The 18301-nt window shown below is 44.3% G+C and overlaps 2 protein-coding genes across 2 annotated transcripts; both read right to left on the bottom strand.

The window, feature by feature from the left end:
• Window positions 1–110: 110 nt before the first annotated feature.
• Window positions 111–4628, bottom strand: selenoo1 (selenoprotein O1). The gene is made up of 9 exons (XM_027024156.2): window positions 3885–4628; window positions 3514–3717; window positions 3173–3350; window positions 2848–2978; window positions 2095–2372; window positions 1848–2016; window positions 1460–1645; window positions 997–1153; window positions 111–862 (listed from the first exon to the last, which is right to left on the bottom strand). The coding sequence occupies exons 1-9, from the start codon at window positions 4424–4426 to the stop codon at window positions 659–661; spliced, it is 2049 nt and encodes a 682-aa protein (XP_026879957.2). The 5' UTR covers window positions 4427–4628; the 3' UTR covers window positions 111–658.
• A 1067-nt stretch (window positions 4629–5695) lies between these two features.
• trabd (TraB domain containing) lies at window positions 5696–14466 on the bottom strand. Its single transcript, XM_027024158.2, has 10 exons — window positions 14421–14466; window positions 13436–13493; window positions 12431–12488; window positions 9729–9895; window positions 8960–9100; window positions 8740–8850; window positions 8405–8544; window positions 8149–8321; window positions 7485–7581; window positions 5696–7308 (listed from the first exon to the last, which is right to left on the bottom strand). The coding sequence occupies exons 2-10, from the start codon at window positions 13457–13459 to the stop codon at window positions 7137–7139; spliced, it is 1083 nt and encodes a 360-aa protein (XP_026879959.1). The 5' UTR covers window positions 13460–13493; window positions 14421–14466; the 3' UTR covers window positions 5696–7136.
• Between the last annotated feature and the right edge of the window lie 3835 nt (window positions 14467–18301).

Genomic DNA, 18301 nt, shown 5'->3' with positions numbered 1-18301 from the left:
TTTAATGGTAAAAAAAAAGAAAACGCGTTTACCATGCTGTTCTTCAAAACGCATTCATCCGTGTGTAAAACTGCAGCACATAAAGAGCACACCACTCTCTACGGCAGAGGTGTAGAATTTCTGTGGTTGTTTATATTTATTTGTTTACCTTCATGTGTATTAAGGGACATTAGAACAAAAATCATAGCTTCACTGTTACAGCTGATCACATCACTGTTATAGCATATGAAATTAATATCTTTTGCACTGAATAAACTGCGTTTAATTTATGGTCCTTACCATTCATTAATTTGTGCATTAAGACATTCTCTCTCTCTCTCTCTCTCTCTCTCTCTCTCTCTCTCTCTCTCTCACAAGTTTATAATGTGCTACAGCCCCTGTCTTTCAAACCAAGACCGTTCTGTTGAAGACTTGTGGGTCCTAGTCGTCATTTATAACCAGTCAAACACACAGGTAACTGTAACTGGCTGCACATTCTGTTCTCAACAAAACAGGTGGTCATTTACCACCAGCCATAACACTCCCTCTAGTTGACACTCCAAACTAGTTGACAGAAGCTTAGTGCCATAAAACACCTTCACAGACACGGTCAGCCAGCCTATAGCGAAGAGAATCTCTCTTTCCTCTATGTATGGGCTGCTCGCTCGTCCTGAAGGTTCTACGATGATCAGGTGACACAGAGCTCGCTGGCCCAGGCTGGGGGCTTGCTGTCGTAAGGGACAGGTGCATGGCTCCCTGTGTCTGAACGCTCCTCCCCGGCCTCTCCCTGGCCTGCTCCTTCATCCCTCTGTGCCGATCTCTCTCTCTCCAGGCCCCGCTGGACGCAGAATGGCTTCTCCAGCACTTTCAGAACTCTCTGAACCTGATGGAATCAGTGAGGGGTGCATCTTTCTTTTCTGGAACTTCAGTATTATCACAAAACACTGCAATACTGCTTCAAAACTTGCTTTTGAACTCTTAACAAGCAACCCGTTCAAATTATGGTGGATTCTTCACCTCGGAGAAGTCCCCCTTTTCTGCCGCCTCTATTGCATTCTGAGCGATGTAGTTCCGGAGCACTACACATGGATTGGTGCTGTCCATCACACGCACTCTCTCCTCCCACGTGCCTTGGACATCACTCCCTCCCTCATACTCATGAGCAAGCCGTTGCCTGCGAGCAAGCACACACAACTCGTCAATGCGCACATATTTATACTTTTGTATGAATTATAAATATGTAAAAACATTGTTCTTTGTTTGAAAAGACAAGCCCTTAGGTCTACAACCTGAGAGACAACACGTCACACGTTCCTTCTGCCTTTCAATCATCTGTTACAGCTCATGAAGCTCCCTTAGTCTTTCATCACATGGGCTTTCCACCAGGCACTTGTAGCCTACTACCATGCTGTTCTATGACCCTACCAGGCCTCCCTCTGCACCTGGACTGTCTGATCCAGGACCAGGCCTCCCCCAGCACCTGTACTGTCTGATCCAGGAGGACCAATTCTCCCTCTGCTGTCTTCTCAGCTCTTCCTCCGTGGTCTCCATCAGCTCCTGCAGCCTGGAGAGCTTCTCCAATTGCTGGGTCAGCATCGCGCGGTCCGACAGCACGTGGAACAACGCTGGGTTACTCTGTGCCATGGACACCAGCATCGCTAGCTCACTGTAGCAAAGCAGAAGTTCAATTTGAATTCAATTAGTTTATTTAAAACTAATTATAAATAGAATAGGAAAATATCAGACAATTAAATACAAACATGGAAGTGATAAAGATTCAACAAGTGGGCACCAAGCCAAACACACACTGTTAGCAACACTTAGCAAATTCAATCTCATTCTGCGCAATGAGGGAATGAAGACTCAACCGTGGGTGCATCGAAGGTCTGCTGCTGGCCCTCATCTCCTCCAGAGAGGCACACTGATCCAGGAGCAGCTCCGTGGCCCTCTCCAGAGCCTCGGTGTCATCCGCGGCCTCTCCCTGCACGGGACCCAGGATCTGACTCAAGCTCCGGAATGTGTTGGTGAAGTCAGCTCCTAACGAGGCAGAGAAGAGGGGCTCAGTTGCTGGACACATGAGTTACAGCCTGCCTAGCTGCCTCCTGGTCCCTTTACCCGTGTTGTGCATCGTCTGCAAAAGGTTCGTGATGAGCGTCTCGTCCTCCGGCTCCTCCTTCCTCAGCAGGCCCAGTTTCCTCCTCATAGTGCCCAGGTAGAAAGCATTATAGAGGGGAAAGTACTCGTCCAGCAGCGGCCCAGCCCGCTCCGAGGGCAGGTTGGGGCTCAGGGCCTCCGCCAGTCGAGCCAGGTTCCAGTGACAGATCTCTGGCTGGGCCCGGTACTTGTAGCGGCCGGAATTATCGGAGGCGTTGCAGACAAAGTCCGGGTCGAAGCTTCAGACGGAGGAGAAGTGCGAAGATTAAACCATGGCTGTGTGAACCCTGAGCTGAAGACCACACAAGCCAGCAGAGCTCTACTACCCAGGCAAAAGAAGCACAAACAATGACATGTTTGCTCAATATATGCATCTGTTCGATTGGGCAGATGTGAGATGGTGAAATAACTGATTCACTGGAAAAGTCCAACTATGTCCTAATACTTCGGGGAACTCATGTCCCAAGTAGACATCGTCTTTGTGTGCAGCTGTCGACACAATCTGATGACATAGCTGTTGACACAGTTTGGCCCAGTTATTGTGAGGGACTTCTGAAAGCTAATTTTGACTCTCAGATCACATAACACTTGGCCTGTGCAGGATAATGGGATGAAGCTTGTTTTTGTGCAATGTGCATATCAAGAGGAGAATGAAACACAAAACGTTTTCAAAGACAATGTGCCAGAGGTTGCAGTCAGTGTGTGAGGCCGTACCGATCCATGAAACCGAAGGGCCCGTAATCCAGGGTCAGTCCCAGGATACTCATGTTATCAGTGTTAAGGACGCCATGACAGAATCCCACACATTGCCACTGTGCCACCAGTCTGGCTGTCCTTCGCGTCACCTAGGAGCATAAAAAAACATAACTTCTCCGTTTTAGGAATTGTTTTTGTTTGACGCTGTACTTTGGAATCAGTAGCCACGGGGAATCTTATTAAAAACATTCTATTTTACTTATAGTCTTATTATGTGTATATTATAAATCTAATTAAAATCTCTGATTTTCTTAAATATGAGTGGTTATTAGTTATAGTCCACCTCTCTAAAGAAGGCAGCATTTCTCTCCACTACGTCTGTGTGGCTCGCATGGATCTCTGGGAAGAAGGTTTCAACAACATAGTCCAGCATCTGAGTTCTGATCTCATCACACCCACAGCTGGGGCCCTGTCTGCCTGTGACTGCATCGGCCTGTTTGAAGATCTCAAATGATCCAAACCTGCACAAGCACAACAATGTCTGTTCATACTGACATAACCTAGGATTACTGCACTGAGATCAGAGACCGTTTCTTTAATCAGACATCCCATAAGAAAACAAACATTGGTGGGTGTCATTTTAATCTGATCATTTCTGCATCAAAGAGAAGGGAAGGCGCTTACCTGATGAAGGTGGGCGCGATGCGCAAGACGGCGGCGCACCTCTCCATGCGCGCGTTGCCGTCATAAAACACGTCACGCATTACGTGCGTGTCAGACGTCACTATGGAGCCCGCGCGAGTAGTGGGCAGCCCGAGGGCAAAGAGCGCCTCGCTGCACAGGAACTCACGGACGCTGGAGCGCAAGACTTTACGCCCGTCCGCCTGCCTGGAGGAGTGGAATCAGTGGCGCTGATTTCTTATTTCATGTTTGGTTATCTTTCCAGGTTGGTAAATGGTCAGAGCAAAACTAAAAACAGCCAACCTGGCCACACAGATTTTGTGTAACGTTCTACACCAACCTCGTTGTTTGCATGTTTTAGGTCGAAAGTCTACCTGGAATAAGGAGTCGGTCCGGACCCCTTGACTTGGACCTCCCACCGCCGACTGGGGTTCTCTCTTAGTAGTTCGGGGCTCTGGTCATCCGGAGCCTCCACTTCACCCAAATAACAGGCGGCTCCATCGCCGAGCTGTCCGGCAAACTGGCCGAACTGGTATCCGCTGTAGCAGTGCGCAGCAGGCTGGGAGCCCGGCATGACTCTGGAGCCGCTCAGATACTCCGGGCCCAGCGGCTCGCCCACAACCTCCCGTGCGTCCAGGCCGAGTAGCGCCAGAGCCGCGCTGGACACAGCTACGAGCTGCGGCCTCTCCAGCGGCTGCGGCGTGACCCTGGAGAAGCACGCGCCGCGCACGGGCCTCGCTCCCGGGGCGTGCGACTCATCCACGGGAAGCCTCCTGAGCGCGACGTTGTTGAAGCGCAGCCGCTCGAACGACGAGCGGCGCCTCGCGAAGCCCGGGCTATCCATTACGCACAAGAAAGACCTAAACAGGAGAGTGTTGGAGTACAAAACACGACGGCGAACCCCACCGCCAGCCATTCACAATTACCGTCAGCTAAGCCTCATATCTAACGAGGACGGTCCCACTAATGGCGCTGAACTGGCTCCATGGTACGGAGCCTGCACAGATAACTCTGGTCCGGCTTTATTTTTGATCCCCTAAAAACAGGCACCTCGGAACCAATGTTCCTTAAATGCCAATTCGAAAGCTGTGAATTTAAAAATAAGACAAACAGAGACACTGATTGAAATAATTTAATATAATTAAATATTAAAGTTGTATTGCGAATGATCATTTTTATTTGGCTTGTTAAAATCACACAAAAAAAACTTTGACCAATCACCTCTCCGCTCCAAGCCACACCTCCAATATCAAATTAAAATGCATTGTGGTTATTTTTGCTCATCTCGATGGCAAAATCACGAACTTTGGTGGTAAATATTCCATTTAAATAAAATATCGTAATTATCTAAATACTACTAAGTTTACAAACAAATTTACATACAGTCCCTTCTTAACAGAATAATTGTCATTCATAGGTCAACAACCCTACTGCTCAAAATGCAGAATTCTCATTATTGCACATATTTAACTCAAATCTAAAAAAAAAAAAAAAAAAAAATCCAAGACCATTGCAAATCATGCAATACTGCTGGTGATTTTAAAGCTACACAATAATTAGCCTCACAATATTTGTTTAAAAGTGCACTCGAGATGAATATTGAATAAAAGTAGCAATAAAGAAGACTTTGACAGTCAGGTCAGAGGTCATCCCAGATCGCGACCTTTAGAGTGCATGCTTCATGCCATCAATGTTTACATGGCTGTCTGCCTTTCTGACAGCTGGGAAGAATAAAACGGGTCCAAAGAATAAATGAAGATTAATGTTAAAAGGTATTCAATAAAATTATATATTTACTAGCAATTCCAAGACCACAGTGACCAGTGAGCACACACACACTGTGGTTCTGACAAACGTTGCTTTGGAGAAGAGCATCTGCCATGTAATGATGGTGGAGTTTGAGCAATGGGTCTTTTTGAAGGCCTTTATTTCTTTACTTTTGGCCAATACTCCACTGGACAGTATCTGATCTGATTGTAAGGGACGTTATACGTCACAATCATGTTTGCAAATCAAACTGCAAGGGAAGCATTTTAACGATGGGACATACCACTGGAGGGGGGGGGGGGGGGGTGCTCCATCTGCTCAACTGCAGAGTGAAAGAGCACTAAACCCAAACTCAGGAAGTTAATGTCCAAATAAATAAAACGAACATTTGCAAACATACATAAAAGAAGACTCTAGATTAATATAATACCCATTTATTATTATAATACGATCAGATGGAGAGAGATCAAATCAATCTCACCCATTTTCTGTTAGCCCTTTCCTAGGTAACATGAAGTGAGGCACTTGCCGGATGCGCATTTGTTCTTGATCTCATGTCCAGAGAGAGAAAAAAAAAAAAAGACGACAAAACCCACCCACTCATTTCATCCAAACTTTAGGTAGTGAATGACGTGGACGCACCTAGTTCACGTTTAGGTAGTGAACGATGTGGACACATTTGGTTCACGTTTAGGTGGTGAACGATGCGGAAAGAAGAAAAACTGCAACATGGAACTTCCCAAGACAGTACGGTCAGGGCATTTTCTCTCATGTTGGTTGAGAACAATGTTTGAGGGGGTCATGGAAGTTACAGATCGATAATTGTGACCATTACCCCCTCAAGACCACACACACTTCGGCATTCAGATAGGCCCAATTTATGTGGATGTTACATCACAGGTTATTGGACAGCCTGGAGTCTTCAGACATTTCTATATCATGTCACACATACAAAAAAAATAAATAAATACTTTGGTCGAAATACTAGTACCATATGCATTAGATAAAATGTAACAAGACAGTATCTAACCATTTGCAATACAATTCTAACATGTGATGCCTCTTTCGTTCTTAAATTTTAAATACCTTAAATGATAAAACGGGGAAATTTGGTGCAGTGTTAAAAAGGAAGTGTTTACTCTAGCACTGTCAGGCTTATTCAGTTTTACAGTAAAGTCTTTAATTAACAGAAGAACAAGGAAATATGTTGCATATTCAGTTCTTACCTTGCTACCTAGAAAGTGATATGTGGTCAAGCTCATCACTTAAGAAGCATTCAACATTAAAGAATATCATTATTCTTCAGTCCCTCAACATGACCATTTGATATACAGAGACCAAAAAAACTAAAATGGTAACTGTGCTTTACCGAATTGTATGGAAATGAGATCACAGAGAGAAAGAGGAAAGAAGTACTAACTTCTTTGGCAGTACAACTCCATGCCTGCAGGAACAGAGAGCACTAGGAGAAGACAGGGGCAGGTCCAAGCACTGGAAGCAGACACGGTATTATTTTAATCTAAAAGGGGCAGGTCCAAACACTGGAAGCAGACAGGGTATTATTTTAATCTAAAAGGGGCACGTCCAAACACTGGAAGCAGACAGGGTATTATTTTAATCTAAAAGGGGCACGTCCAAACACTGGAAGCAGACAGGGTATTATTTTAATCTAAGGGGCAGGTCGAAGAGCTGAGAGAAGACAGGGGGGCAGGTCCAAGCCCACCACCCAAAATCCGGTTCTGTTTTGAGGAGCGTCAGCCATTTCTGAACCCCTTTCTCCTGCTTTTCTCCTGTACTTAAGGCAACTGGTGTTTAGCGTAACATCCGGTCTGTGAAGGTCTCTGCTGAAAAGCCATTGGTCAAGCAGGGGCCGGTCGCAAATTCTCCAGCAGTGATTGGACAGCAGGTAGAGAGAGTAAGACCCTCCCCACACCCCCTCCAGCACGATAGCAGGCATATCCCAAAGCGGTTAGCACTGCCCCTTTCAACACAGTCCTCAACACCCAACCAAAGCGAGAGGGTGGAGCCACACTGAGGGAAAGACATGCCATTAAACATGAGACAGGTCACTATATACAAATGAACAATATGAAATTGCTGAATATTAATAATAATAAGTTTAACTTGTATAGCACCTTTAAAAGATTCAAGGTCACTTTACAATAAAGATGGAGAAAAGAAAAGAAAACAAGAAGCAAAAGTCACACCTGATGATCTCATGAATATCGAGCTCTTGGTCCCAGTTCTGTTCAATACCAGGAACGTGACCCATTCCCACCACTCCCACCACCACCGCAGGCACTTCTGGGACACACAGTGGCAATAAACCAAAAGAAAGAAATGAAAAATACTCGTAAGCATTACTGCTCTATCAGCGCAACATGGCTGAGCCTCGACAAAAGCCTTAATTACCATTATGAACAAGTTAACATCACATGTCCATGTGTGCTAGACTACAGACAGAGAGCTTCTACTGTATGCAAGATCCAATTTAATGCCCCTCAAACCTAGCTCCAAATATTCTCATGCATACAAAAGAGTCTTACATTTTTTATTGAATTACATAATATTTAACAATATTTACTTACCAGCATTCATTTAACAACACTTGCCTTATAAATAAGTGATTTATACCTTTAGGCAATGTATGAAAAAAATGGAGCAACTGAACTGAAAGCCAATGTTACTACATTAATCTAAATTAAATTTCCATTGTGTTAGTCAATTCATGCAGAGAATTTATCAAGAATACTGCAATTCATTACAAATATAACAATACGTCAGATTTGGGGGCGGGGGTGGAGGTGATGCACCTCGTTTGTCAGATGCCCACCAACCTGTATGGACCCTCGTTCTACTGCAATTACTCACTCTGGGCATTAGGGGGTGCTTCCACACAGCGGGCGGCCTGTCTGAGCGTGTGCGTGAGGTAGATGTCCCGCTCAGCCACAATGGTGCGGTGCAATGCGGGAAACTCGCCGATCATCTCAGACATGGTCTGCTCCAGCAGGTCCTTCTGTTTACACTTCTCCACGTCCTCTTTGCTGGTACACATACAAACACGGCTTGTTGTTCATCTCCCTTTCTGTGTCGCGGCTGTGAAGGCTGTGCCCGGACGGGCAGGTACCTGATGGGGTCGGACAGGAAGCACAGGCCCCAGGCCAGCCGAGCTTTCTGCCACAGGCTCAGGGCAGCGATGGCACGCTTGAACGTCACTGGGATTGGTCTGTCCCCAAGGTGGAACTTACAGAAGGGGACTTTACCTGCCTGTGGAACAAGGGGGGGGTGTTCTCCTTACACAGAAATGTGTAAGGAGTGCCCAAGCAGGATCATGAAACAGCATGAAGGAGAACCCACATCATCTGCTGTGTAATCACCATGATGAAGAGCTTGTTGTGTGAATGAGTGATGGGAGTGTGTGTGTGTGTGTGTGTGGGGGGGGGGGGGGGGTTCGTCACCAACCTCTCTGAAGGCTTCTCTAAACTCTCCTCCAGGGGCCATACCTAGTTGCTCTGTGATGTGGGCAGAGACTTTGAGTAGCAGAATCTGCATGAGGCCTGACATCACACCATTCTTCCAGAGCAAGGGAGGGAGAGAGGGGGGGGGGGGGGAAGGAAGATGACAACCTCAGAGTAACAGCAGGAAGGGTCTGCAGCGAGGCTCACCTGCCTCAGGGCCTCACCTGTCTGATGGCCTGCTGCACCTTCTCCAGGTTGATGTCTTTGGCCTCCTTCATCAGCATTTTTTCATCCATCTTCAGCATAGACACACGGTACTGGCACAGCTCCACCACCACCACGTCCGGCTGCACCGCCCGGATGGTCTGAGCCACAGCACAAGAATCTCAACTCTGTGCTTCACAACTGGACTGGCATCTGAGGGCCTCAGTGTTAACTTAATCACTAATGTTTAAAAACAGCACTGGACACAAAGGTCATCATCTTGCTATAAAGAGCTAATGTTAACTGAAACAGCATTTTGTAGCTAGTGCTAGGTTACTGGCAGCAGAACAGCTTAACAAAAGCATAGTAACCACCTAGAATACCACGGCAACTACTAGCAATGGCGTAGCAACCACCTCTTTGCAAGCACTGTGTATTCCTTCCAGTAAACGGTTAGTTAACAATTTAATGGTCCTCCCAACACTCTGTTGCCAAAATAATGTCTCAATAAAAAGTAAATAAAAGTCTCAGTTGTTGAATGGCACTTCTACAAAGAGTAATAACATACCATAAAATAACATTAAATTAAGGGGAGAAAAAGACTGTAACTAAAAAACAGCTTACACACAGAGAGAAAGTGAGTTGGGAAAAAAAGATGACATTTGGTTTTAGATTTTCAACTGAACAAAAAACACTGACAGCTAATAACTGAAATAACTATTTGCTAGTAAATTTACTGCGTGTTTTGCAGAGCTTTCTGAGTCAACAAGTAACTTCTCTAGGACTCACCGTCACTACATCCTTCTTACTGCTGTCACTGAAGTGAGCCGTGCCCACCAGGTAGACCACGCTGCCCTCGGGAGTCGTGAGTCGAGTCACAGTGTCAGGCAGGTCAGGACTGGCCTGTCTCCGCTGAGCCCGCATCTGCCACAGAACCTCCACTGCCTCGGAGTCCGCTAGAGAGAGAGAGCAGGATAGAGAGAGAGAGAGAGAGAGAGAGAGAGAGAGAGAGAGAGAGAGAGAGAGAGAGAGAGAGAGAGAAAAAGAGAGAGAGAGAGAGAGAGAGAGAGAGAGAGAGAGAGCCAGCAGGCCAGAAAGAGAGAAAGAGTGAGAAAAAGAGAGGGGGAGAGAGGTGAGGTCAAGATAGAGCCGTACTTTCTCCTTTATTGCACACATTCACACAAAGGAAAAACAAACAAAAACAAAAACAAAAAAACAACCAACCCAGAACTGAACCACCCTCCCAAATTTAGAAATCGTGGCCCCATATGAAACATTCTAGAATAATTCTATCAAAGCGCAAACTACATGCACTGGTGAAAAACATGTGGCAACATTCCACACCGAGCGACACTAACTCACTAAACCCCAATGCAGAGTTGGATGTCCACTACAGACGTTTTTATTACTTCACTGCTATTTTATTCTCCTTTTTATTAGGTGTTTTTATGGTTATATTATTTATTTTCAAACTTCTCGCTTCTCTGCCTTTTGGATAAGATCAAGTGTAGTATCAATTTTTGATACTGCGAGCTTGATTTATTTGGGGATTTTATTGCATGATTTTAATTGTTCTTGTCTTTTGTGTTTTAGGCCCAGCTCGTCCGGACCAGCAGCAGCAGCCCCTGGAGCATCCAGGGTTTTGGTGGCGTCTATGGACTGGAGGACCTGCGGAGGATCTCCAGTCTGCACCCAGCGGCTGGAGGAGAGCAGATGGCGGACGGTGGACCCCGGAGCCCTGAGCTAGCCGGTAGGGCCTCGGTGGAGGTCCCGGAGCCAGAGGGGACCACCTCGGCGGGATCTGGTCTGGGAGTAGGCGGTGGAAGCCTGCTCAATACAACCAGGTTCCGCTGGGGGAACCCGGGGGATGGGACCCTCTTTATGGAGAGGGTCCCGTTCATACAGGAGGCCCTTTTCAGGGTTCGGGGACTGACGCCGTGGGACCTCATTTGTGCCCAGTGGAATGGGCCCCTGGGGTTCTATGACGTCACGCTCTCCTCCACAGAGATCTACCGTTGGGTCCTGGAGTGGAGGGTGGAGCTCCATCACCACCCCGTGGGCAAGTATTATGTGGTGCACCCCTTGTGGGATGGAAATGGGCGGGTGGTGACCACCCACATTTTCAATCCCCACGTGCCCACGGATGTTATCCGCAGGTTCCTTCAGGAGTACGGTGTGGTGCATCCAGGGGACAGGATAGTCCGAGACGAGCTGGGAATATGGAACAGCGCCGCCAATTTCAGATGACTTTTAAAGAGGACGGCAAGGGGGGGTTGGTATACCCCCTGGCCCTCTTTGCCATTAGAGCTAACCGGAGGTATCTCTTTTACAGGGACCAGCCGGTGTTTTGCCGGAGCTACGGACACAGGATAGAGGACTGCCCAGATATGGAGTGCCTGAACTGCCTCAATCGAAGACATATGGCCTGAGGCTGCAAGGGTCCCCAGAGGTGTCGGCATTGCCGAGGCGAGGGGCACCTTGCCTGCTCCTGCCCCACCCAAGGGGGGACTTATGCTGCTGCGGTCGCTCGGGGCGGGAGCAGAGGATCCATGGTCCCCGAGGTGGTCCCTGGGAGTCCTGGACCGGGAGCAGAACCGGGGAGTCCAGGGAGCAAGGCAGCGACCCCGGGAGAGGGGGAGAGGATGGGGATGACCCCCTCTACAGTCCAGGCTTCCCCCAAGCAGAGAAGTGGATCCTCAGAGTCCAGGCAGTCCCAAGTGACAGAGGAGGTGGCCCCGGCGGCAGTTCGAAAACGGGTGAGGACCTGCTGGAGGACCCTCGGTGACCACCAACGGGTGGCTAAGGCGAGGAGGGCCAGCCGGACAGAGGAGGTGGCGCCCAGAGGTCCCCCTACCTCTATCCACAGGCAGGACAGGACGGGGAGTTTCATTGTCTCCCTCCCCCTTAATAATTGACTTGGACTCTACAGAGGATTGGTGGTGGTGGTTGGGGGGGGGGGGGGGGGGGGGGGGGGGGAGTGTGAGGAAACCTGGAAGAAGGGCTGATGTGTTTTTAAACATCACAGGTTTCCGGGAATTTGTGGGCCTGGGGCTCTTGTTTTAATAATCTTAAATTATTTTAAAGTTTTAAAGGGCATTTACTGTTTATATTTTAATGTTTTAGATGTTTTTATGTAATGTGTGATTGAATGTTTTTATTGTTTGAATTTGTTGAAATGAATGGTTGAAATAAAGTTATGGGGAAAAAAAATTCTCAAACTTTTAGTACTCCTACATATTTCCATACATTTTGTTAGTAGTAACTGTGCTCTGAGAGAGACATGCCAGTAATCTGATATTGAGCTGTGCTGAGAAGAGAAAAGAGAAGGAAGAGCTGGAGATGAGGGAGGAAAAGGAAACAGGAGAGAGAGGTGCAATGAGGGAGATAACCAGACAAGAAGCAATATGATACACTCATGTGGCTATTCAAGTAATCTGGACCTTGGGTGGATATCCTGGTGCACACACAGGAGCATCACCATTAAAACTCACAGAGTCCAAGCGGAAACCGTTGCTGGTCATGATCCTCAGACTGGCCAACTGCCTCATCCTGCAACAAACACCATCCAACTAAAACAGTAGTAAAGTAACAGCTTAGAGCAAGTACTTGACAGCTTGAGCAAGTACTTGACCATAACACCAGTCCTACAAGTCCATACTGTACCTAAGGTTATCAGCAGTTACCAAAAAACACACATGCCCAGAACAGGTCCTGGGAAATAATACAACTAAAATAAAAAAACAAGTCCTAATCATACTAGCGCTTACAAAAAAATAAAGAAAAACACTGATAGAACTTGTGCCACAAGGTCATTCCCAGATATCAACTGAAATGGTGTAATAAAATCCTCCATACACTGTAGACACTTTCCAATAAAGAGCTAGATCCAGGAAAACAATAGACAGTGTCTGTATTGCGGCCATCCAGGACTGGAATTTAAGAACGATAACTTGTCATGGAGGTAACAATGAAAGTCAAAGTCTAGGCATCTCTGACAACATTTGTGACATGTACAGAACAATGCACATTTGAAATATAAAGTGGCATATGTTTTTCACAAATGAAAAATAGTGTCTCGGATTCAGATTAGAAATTATTCTAGAAGCATTGAATGATCAAAATCTAGATGAATATATTCAAAACCACTATCTCCAATCAATCCATATGTCTATTTTCTTAAGTAGACCCAAATATTTAATTAAACGTGTTTAAAATAATTCAGCTTTACGTTATATTCTTCCAAGGTAGAAATTAAGATCCAAGGGAAATCAGGTATATCCAGCAGGTGTCGCTGTCCGTAATGGTCAAAGAAACTATAAAAATATTTTTATCGGAGCAAGACTAACAATCTGAACCGATCATGATTTATATGGGCAGTATAAAACCACTCGAATGGGCTGTATTATTGTAAACCATGAAACTGCATTCACACGTTTCAAACACGTCCAAGAAAGTCACGTGCTTGTCCCAAGACACGTCCCCAGAAGCAGCCTTACCTCGGATTTGTTTTCTTGATCCATGGTGCAACGTCAAACAAGACGAGTCCTCAGATCCCTAACAAGAAACAAGCCGTTGTAATTTACTTGAGTAAGCTTGGTACGAGGTTCCCATTACAACGCCCTAAGTGTGGAGATTAGCTAGCAAGCGCACAATATAACTCAAGTGCCATTTTGTCCCCAAGACCACGTATCCTCCACCACGGCTCCGCTACAGAAGCGGCCCAGTGCCTATCCAGCAATCAGACAGGCTGAGTGGGTACCAGTCTAATCCAGAAACACAGGATGATGGTTCAATCTGCAGCCTGGTCTAACTAAGCGCCTGTCAGCCTCCTGGATGTGATCAACAGTCAGTAGTCTCGCTACTAGCTAACGCTAACTATTCAGCTGGTGGTTAGTTACCTCAGATAACTCCACTTCAGTCGACCCTTACAAAGCGAAATTAATCCAGCTGGGTAGAGTTCAAACGGTTTCTAAATGTCTTAACGCATTGACTAGACCCAACAAGACAGCAAATATGACACGATATCGTTTAGCTAATAGCGAAGCTAGCTGGCTAACGCGCGAGAGGTGATGACGGCTAGCTAGCCGCAATCTCAGAAACAATGCAGCACAACTCCACACATTTCACTCGTTGGCCAGCTTGTCACACCGGTTTGACATTCCAATACGTTCGTGCCAGCGACTTTGATCAATTTAGAGACACTTTTCGCCTTTCGTGTGGCCAGCTAAACTCTCTAGTGTGGTGTACTGGTGCCCGCGCGGAAGCTAGCTGGCTCGTGATATCACTGAGTTAGCTAGCAGGCTAGCCACATAGCTTCAAACAAACTAGACAGTCCCCAGAGTTTGATTAAAGTTTCTTGCAATGATGTCAGATTATGCCATTTAACAATTACGACAGAATGTTGATCAGTGAATTTAAAAACTACAAAACACTGCCCGAAATACTTAATAAACTCATGACAGAAGAGATGTCTAAACTTACGCCACATCAGCCAGGCAGCCTGCTTTAAAAGTCACTTGGCCCCCCACGTTCCTGCAAGGACTTCTGGGTATTGTAGTGCATTACATGCCGTTCTAGTTCCACAACCAATACCGCGTCATTAGGTTGAAAACCGTATAATTTTAGCTGTGTCTGAAGGCTGGGTACTAATGTAGACACCTGAAACTGACAAATATGTTTGCGTATGTTCGATTTAGGCTTTCTGCTGTCACCAAGCTGAGTCACAGGTGCCCCCCATCACATATCTTCAACCCAAAGCCAAACACAAAGGCTTTTTTGGCCTTAGAGCAGTTCATTGATAGCCACCATTCGATTCTGCAAATATGGGCATTTTTAATTCCCAGCAGTGATATTTTGTATTTATTAAAATGTACCATATGATTTTGACAAATATATTCATAGTATTATTTATTATTCTTTATCTTGACATAAAAATATAAAAATAATGTAATAAAATGTAATGGGTCCAGGCAGACACCGCCTTTGTTCATGTCCTACAGCTGCGCTCTCGGTGTGGAAGAAACCCTGCTCAGGTGTCAGGTACCTGCAGGACTGCGTTGTACTGGAGCAGACCCAGAGTTAATGGGGCACAGCCCAACCTGTTTACCTTGCCAGTCAGTCAAAGGGGCAGAACTGTGCATATGCATTTCCTTCTTTATTTTAAAGGTTCCTTCTCCCTGTTCTGTTGCTCGTTTCTCTCTCTCTCTCTCTCTCTCTCTCTCTCTCTCTCTCTCTCTCTCTCTCTCTCTCTCTCTCTCTCTCTGCTCATTTTCTGACTGCTCTCTCATTTCTGTCATGAGAAAATAATTTAATAACATTTAATTTGAATAATATCGTCACACATACATGTGAAGTAATAAAACATAACACTAGACATTAATTTTGTGAGTTTGTTTTTGCATTATCAGTGTATGCCAGCCAGGTCCTAAGTGTCAAAAATGAGCAGTTTATTGATTATATTTTTCATTTCACAAGCTTATGTTATCAAGTTAGCAGTGCCTGCTCTTGCTAACATAACAAGTGCCTTTGCTACAGTTGTCTAATATGTGTTTTTGGTAGGATAAATGGTTATAAGTGGCTATCTTTAAAATGTATGTTATTATTACCTTGTCTTCATAGTTGACTTGCTTTTTAAATACTAGTGTAGGTAAATTTCAAATGCTAGCTCTGTATAGTGAGCAGTGAAACTGGCTCTGACTGAAAGTGTTAGCTGCTCAAGTGTTTGGAAAGATGCTGAGTCATTATGGGAAACATAGTACCTGAAGGGAATTAATGTGGCGCTAATGTTTGTCATGTAGTTATACTCAATAATCCAGGTTAAAACTTAACATATTAGGTCTTTTTACTGGATATGTGCCCCATTAAATTGGGTTTAATACAGTGTTATGGGTTTGTGTTGGTGTATTAGTATTTATGCTGGTAGTGTTATGGGTTTGTGTTGGTGTATTAGTATTTATGCTGTTAGTGTTATGGGTTTGTGTTGGTGTATTAGTATTTATGCTGTTAGTGTTATGGGTTTGTGTTGGTGTATTAGTATTTATGCTGTTAGTGTTATGGGTTTGTGTTGGTGTATTAGTAATTATGCTGTTAGTGTTATGGGTTTGTGTTTTTACCTCAGTGCCTCTACTAATACCTTGACACATGGAATAGCTTCTAATTTTTGTCTGTTATTATTTTCTACAGTAGCCTATTTTAAGGTTATGTTATTTTAACACATAAGTAGAGATTATTTACACATTAGAATGGAACATTAGACTTTTTAGTGATGAAAAACCATGTATTTTATCTTTTCTGTGTGAATACTATTGAGGTTACTGTCTAGATGTTCTATGGCATAAAAGAAAATCATTAAATCATCTATTTATTTAAAATGTTTATACCCGTATTTACAGTAATGCACATAGCTTGATGAAAACTAGTTTAAATGTATTACAATTTTATAGAACTTGAAAAAGGAAAATATATTTAATTAATGTATGCAATATTGTGTACCTGTTTTTTGTGCATTACAGACTCTGATGGTTAAACTTAACATTCATAGAGACTGATGTTTTTAATTTGGGAGAGTCAGAAGTGACTATAGCTTCTGAAATACCAAAGCTGTTTAGGAAAATGTTTCTTCAAATTCAATCAACATAATTTCTATGCCAGAAAGAACGTTGCCTAGAAACAGGGTACTGTGATCTATGGGTATGCGTTTATGATCATCTTCAACTCTGACATAAGGAGAAATTTATAATTTGTCAGTCAGCCAAGTTATTTGTTTATTTATTTATTTTCTTAAAATACTTTTTACACCATGACTACATACATTCAAAACATTTCCCAGTGATATCCCCACAAGGGATGATCATTTGAGCCAAGAATATGTCTGATAACACTAATCTCTATTTGATCCCAACAGAAGTACCACTGGCCTGTCTACAAAAAGACTAATCAGACCAATTTTAGCTAGAATTCATATTCTAAATGCAATTAAATGTGTTTGTGTGTATAACTGAGATCCAGTAAAGGACTGACTTCTGCAGGACAAACAAGGTGGTATTTATGAGCCATATTTTTATGAGTCATTTTTCAACTCATTAATGCAACTGGGTATGAACACCCAGTATATAATTCATATGATGACTTAGTTATGTTTGCAATATTGTTGGTATACTTTAGAAAAAGCAGAGTACTCAAAGTTCATCTACAGTATAATGAAGTGCTCCTAATTCCTCAAAGGGCTGTGATATGACAGCATGAAAATGAACAAATGGCAGCTGGAAACCAGACCAAGTAAACCAACTTTAAACCAAGCGATTGTTATGCCAGTACTAAGAGACCGCTCTGTCTGATTATGCATGAGGCTTGATAATCAGACCTTCTCCTTCTGATGGATAAGCATATTTCTTCTGATCCATGAATACAGACACTGTCAGATGGACATCCGTGGACAGACTGCTCAGGAACGGATGGCAGTTTGAATTATGTAGCTATTTATAAGTAAGACAACATCATTCTTTGATCATATGTAGGAATACATCTCAGTAAGTTTTGGTTCTTCCATGTTCCCTCCACAGTTGTAGTCATAATATTGCACTGGTGTTATGGGAGTGCTGGAAATGGATCTAATTCCTAATTACGGGGGCCTTATAATACAGTGCTTATTAAGGCATGTATTATGCAGATAAAATTATGAACTGTTACTGTCAGGACAACGTGCCATAAATTATTTCAAATGCTGTAACCATGATCTTTACAGGTTGTGTAAGACTCTACACAAATCCATGAGTTCACGGTCGCGCGAGTGTTACAGGTGTGTCTGGAAGGCCATCTTCATGGAATCTCAGCTGCTGCTAGTGCTGGAGAGGTAGCAGACGGCGTCTGCGGCTTCAGCCGCGTCAGACAGACGCCCTGTCTGGTGCTGCTTCTGTAAATATGTCCCATTACACCACACAATCACAGTATCCATTTCATGGACGTGAATTCATCGTGTTCTGTGGACATAATAAGGATGGCATGACGTAAATGGTGATGTGTCCATATGTTCCGTATGTACGGCATGTATATTTCAAACAGACACCTTATTGCAACAATAAATATAGTGTGCATTTGCATAATTTAAGAATAAATATATTGCGTTGTATATCTTTTGAAATCCACAACAGGTTGGCAACAGAATGGCAGTAAAATAAAGTGAAATCTTGTGGGAAATGTGCATTTGATTCAGGACACACATTTAGTGAGGTCTATAAAACACAGTCTCATTAGAATTAATTTTCATTCATGTTCCTACCCTTGTCCTATGGAATGTCTCAGGAAAACATTCCATTTAAGTGAGCACCAAGGATTCCCCTTGCAAGTGAAATGACCTTCCATCA

This window comes from Electrophorus electricus, chromosome 4 (assembly GCF_013358815.1).
Source record: "Electrophorus electricus isolate fEleEle1 chromosome 4, fEleEle1.pri, whole genome shotgun sequence".
NCBI classification, from domain to species: domain Eukaryota; kingdom Metazoa; phylum Chordata; class Actinopteri; order Gymnotiformes; family Gymnotidae; genus Electrophorus; species Electrophorus electricus.
This window is presented reverse-complemented; position numbering and strand designations above follow the sequence as displayed.

Coding starts and splice junctions, on each gene's coding strand:
- trabd (XM_027024158.2), bottom strand. CDS start 13,459: ATGGATCAAGAAAACAAATCCGAG. Junction 8,545..8,739: donor TTAGAGAAGCCTTCAGAGAG/GTTGGTGACGAA, acceptor CTTGTTCCACAG/GCAGGTAAAGTCCCCTTCTG. Junction 7,582..8,148: donor AGCACCCCCTAATGCCCAGA/GTGAGTAATTGC, acceptor TGTGTGTCCCAG/AAGTGCCTGCGGTGGTGGTG.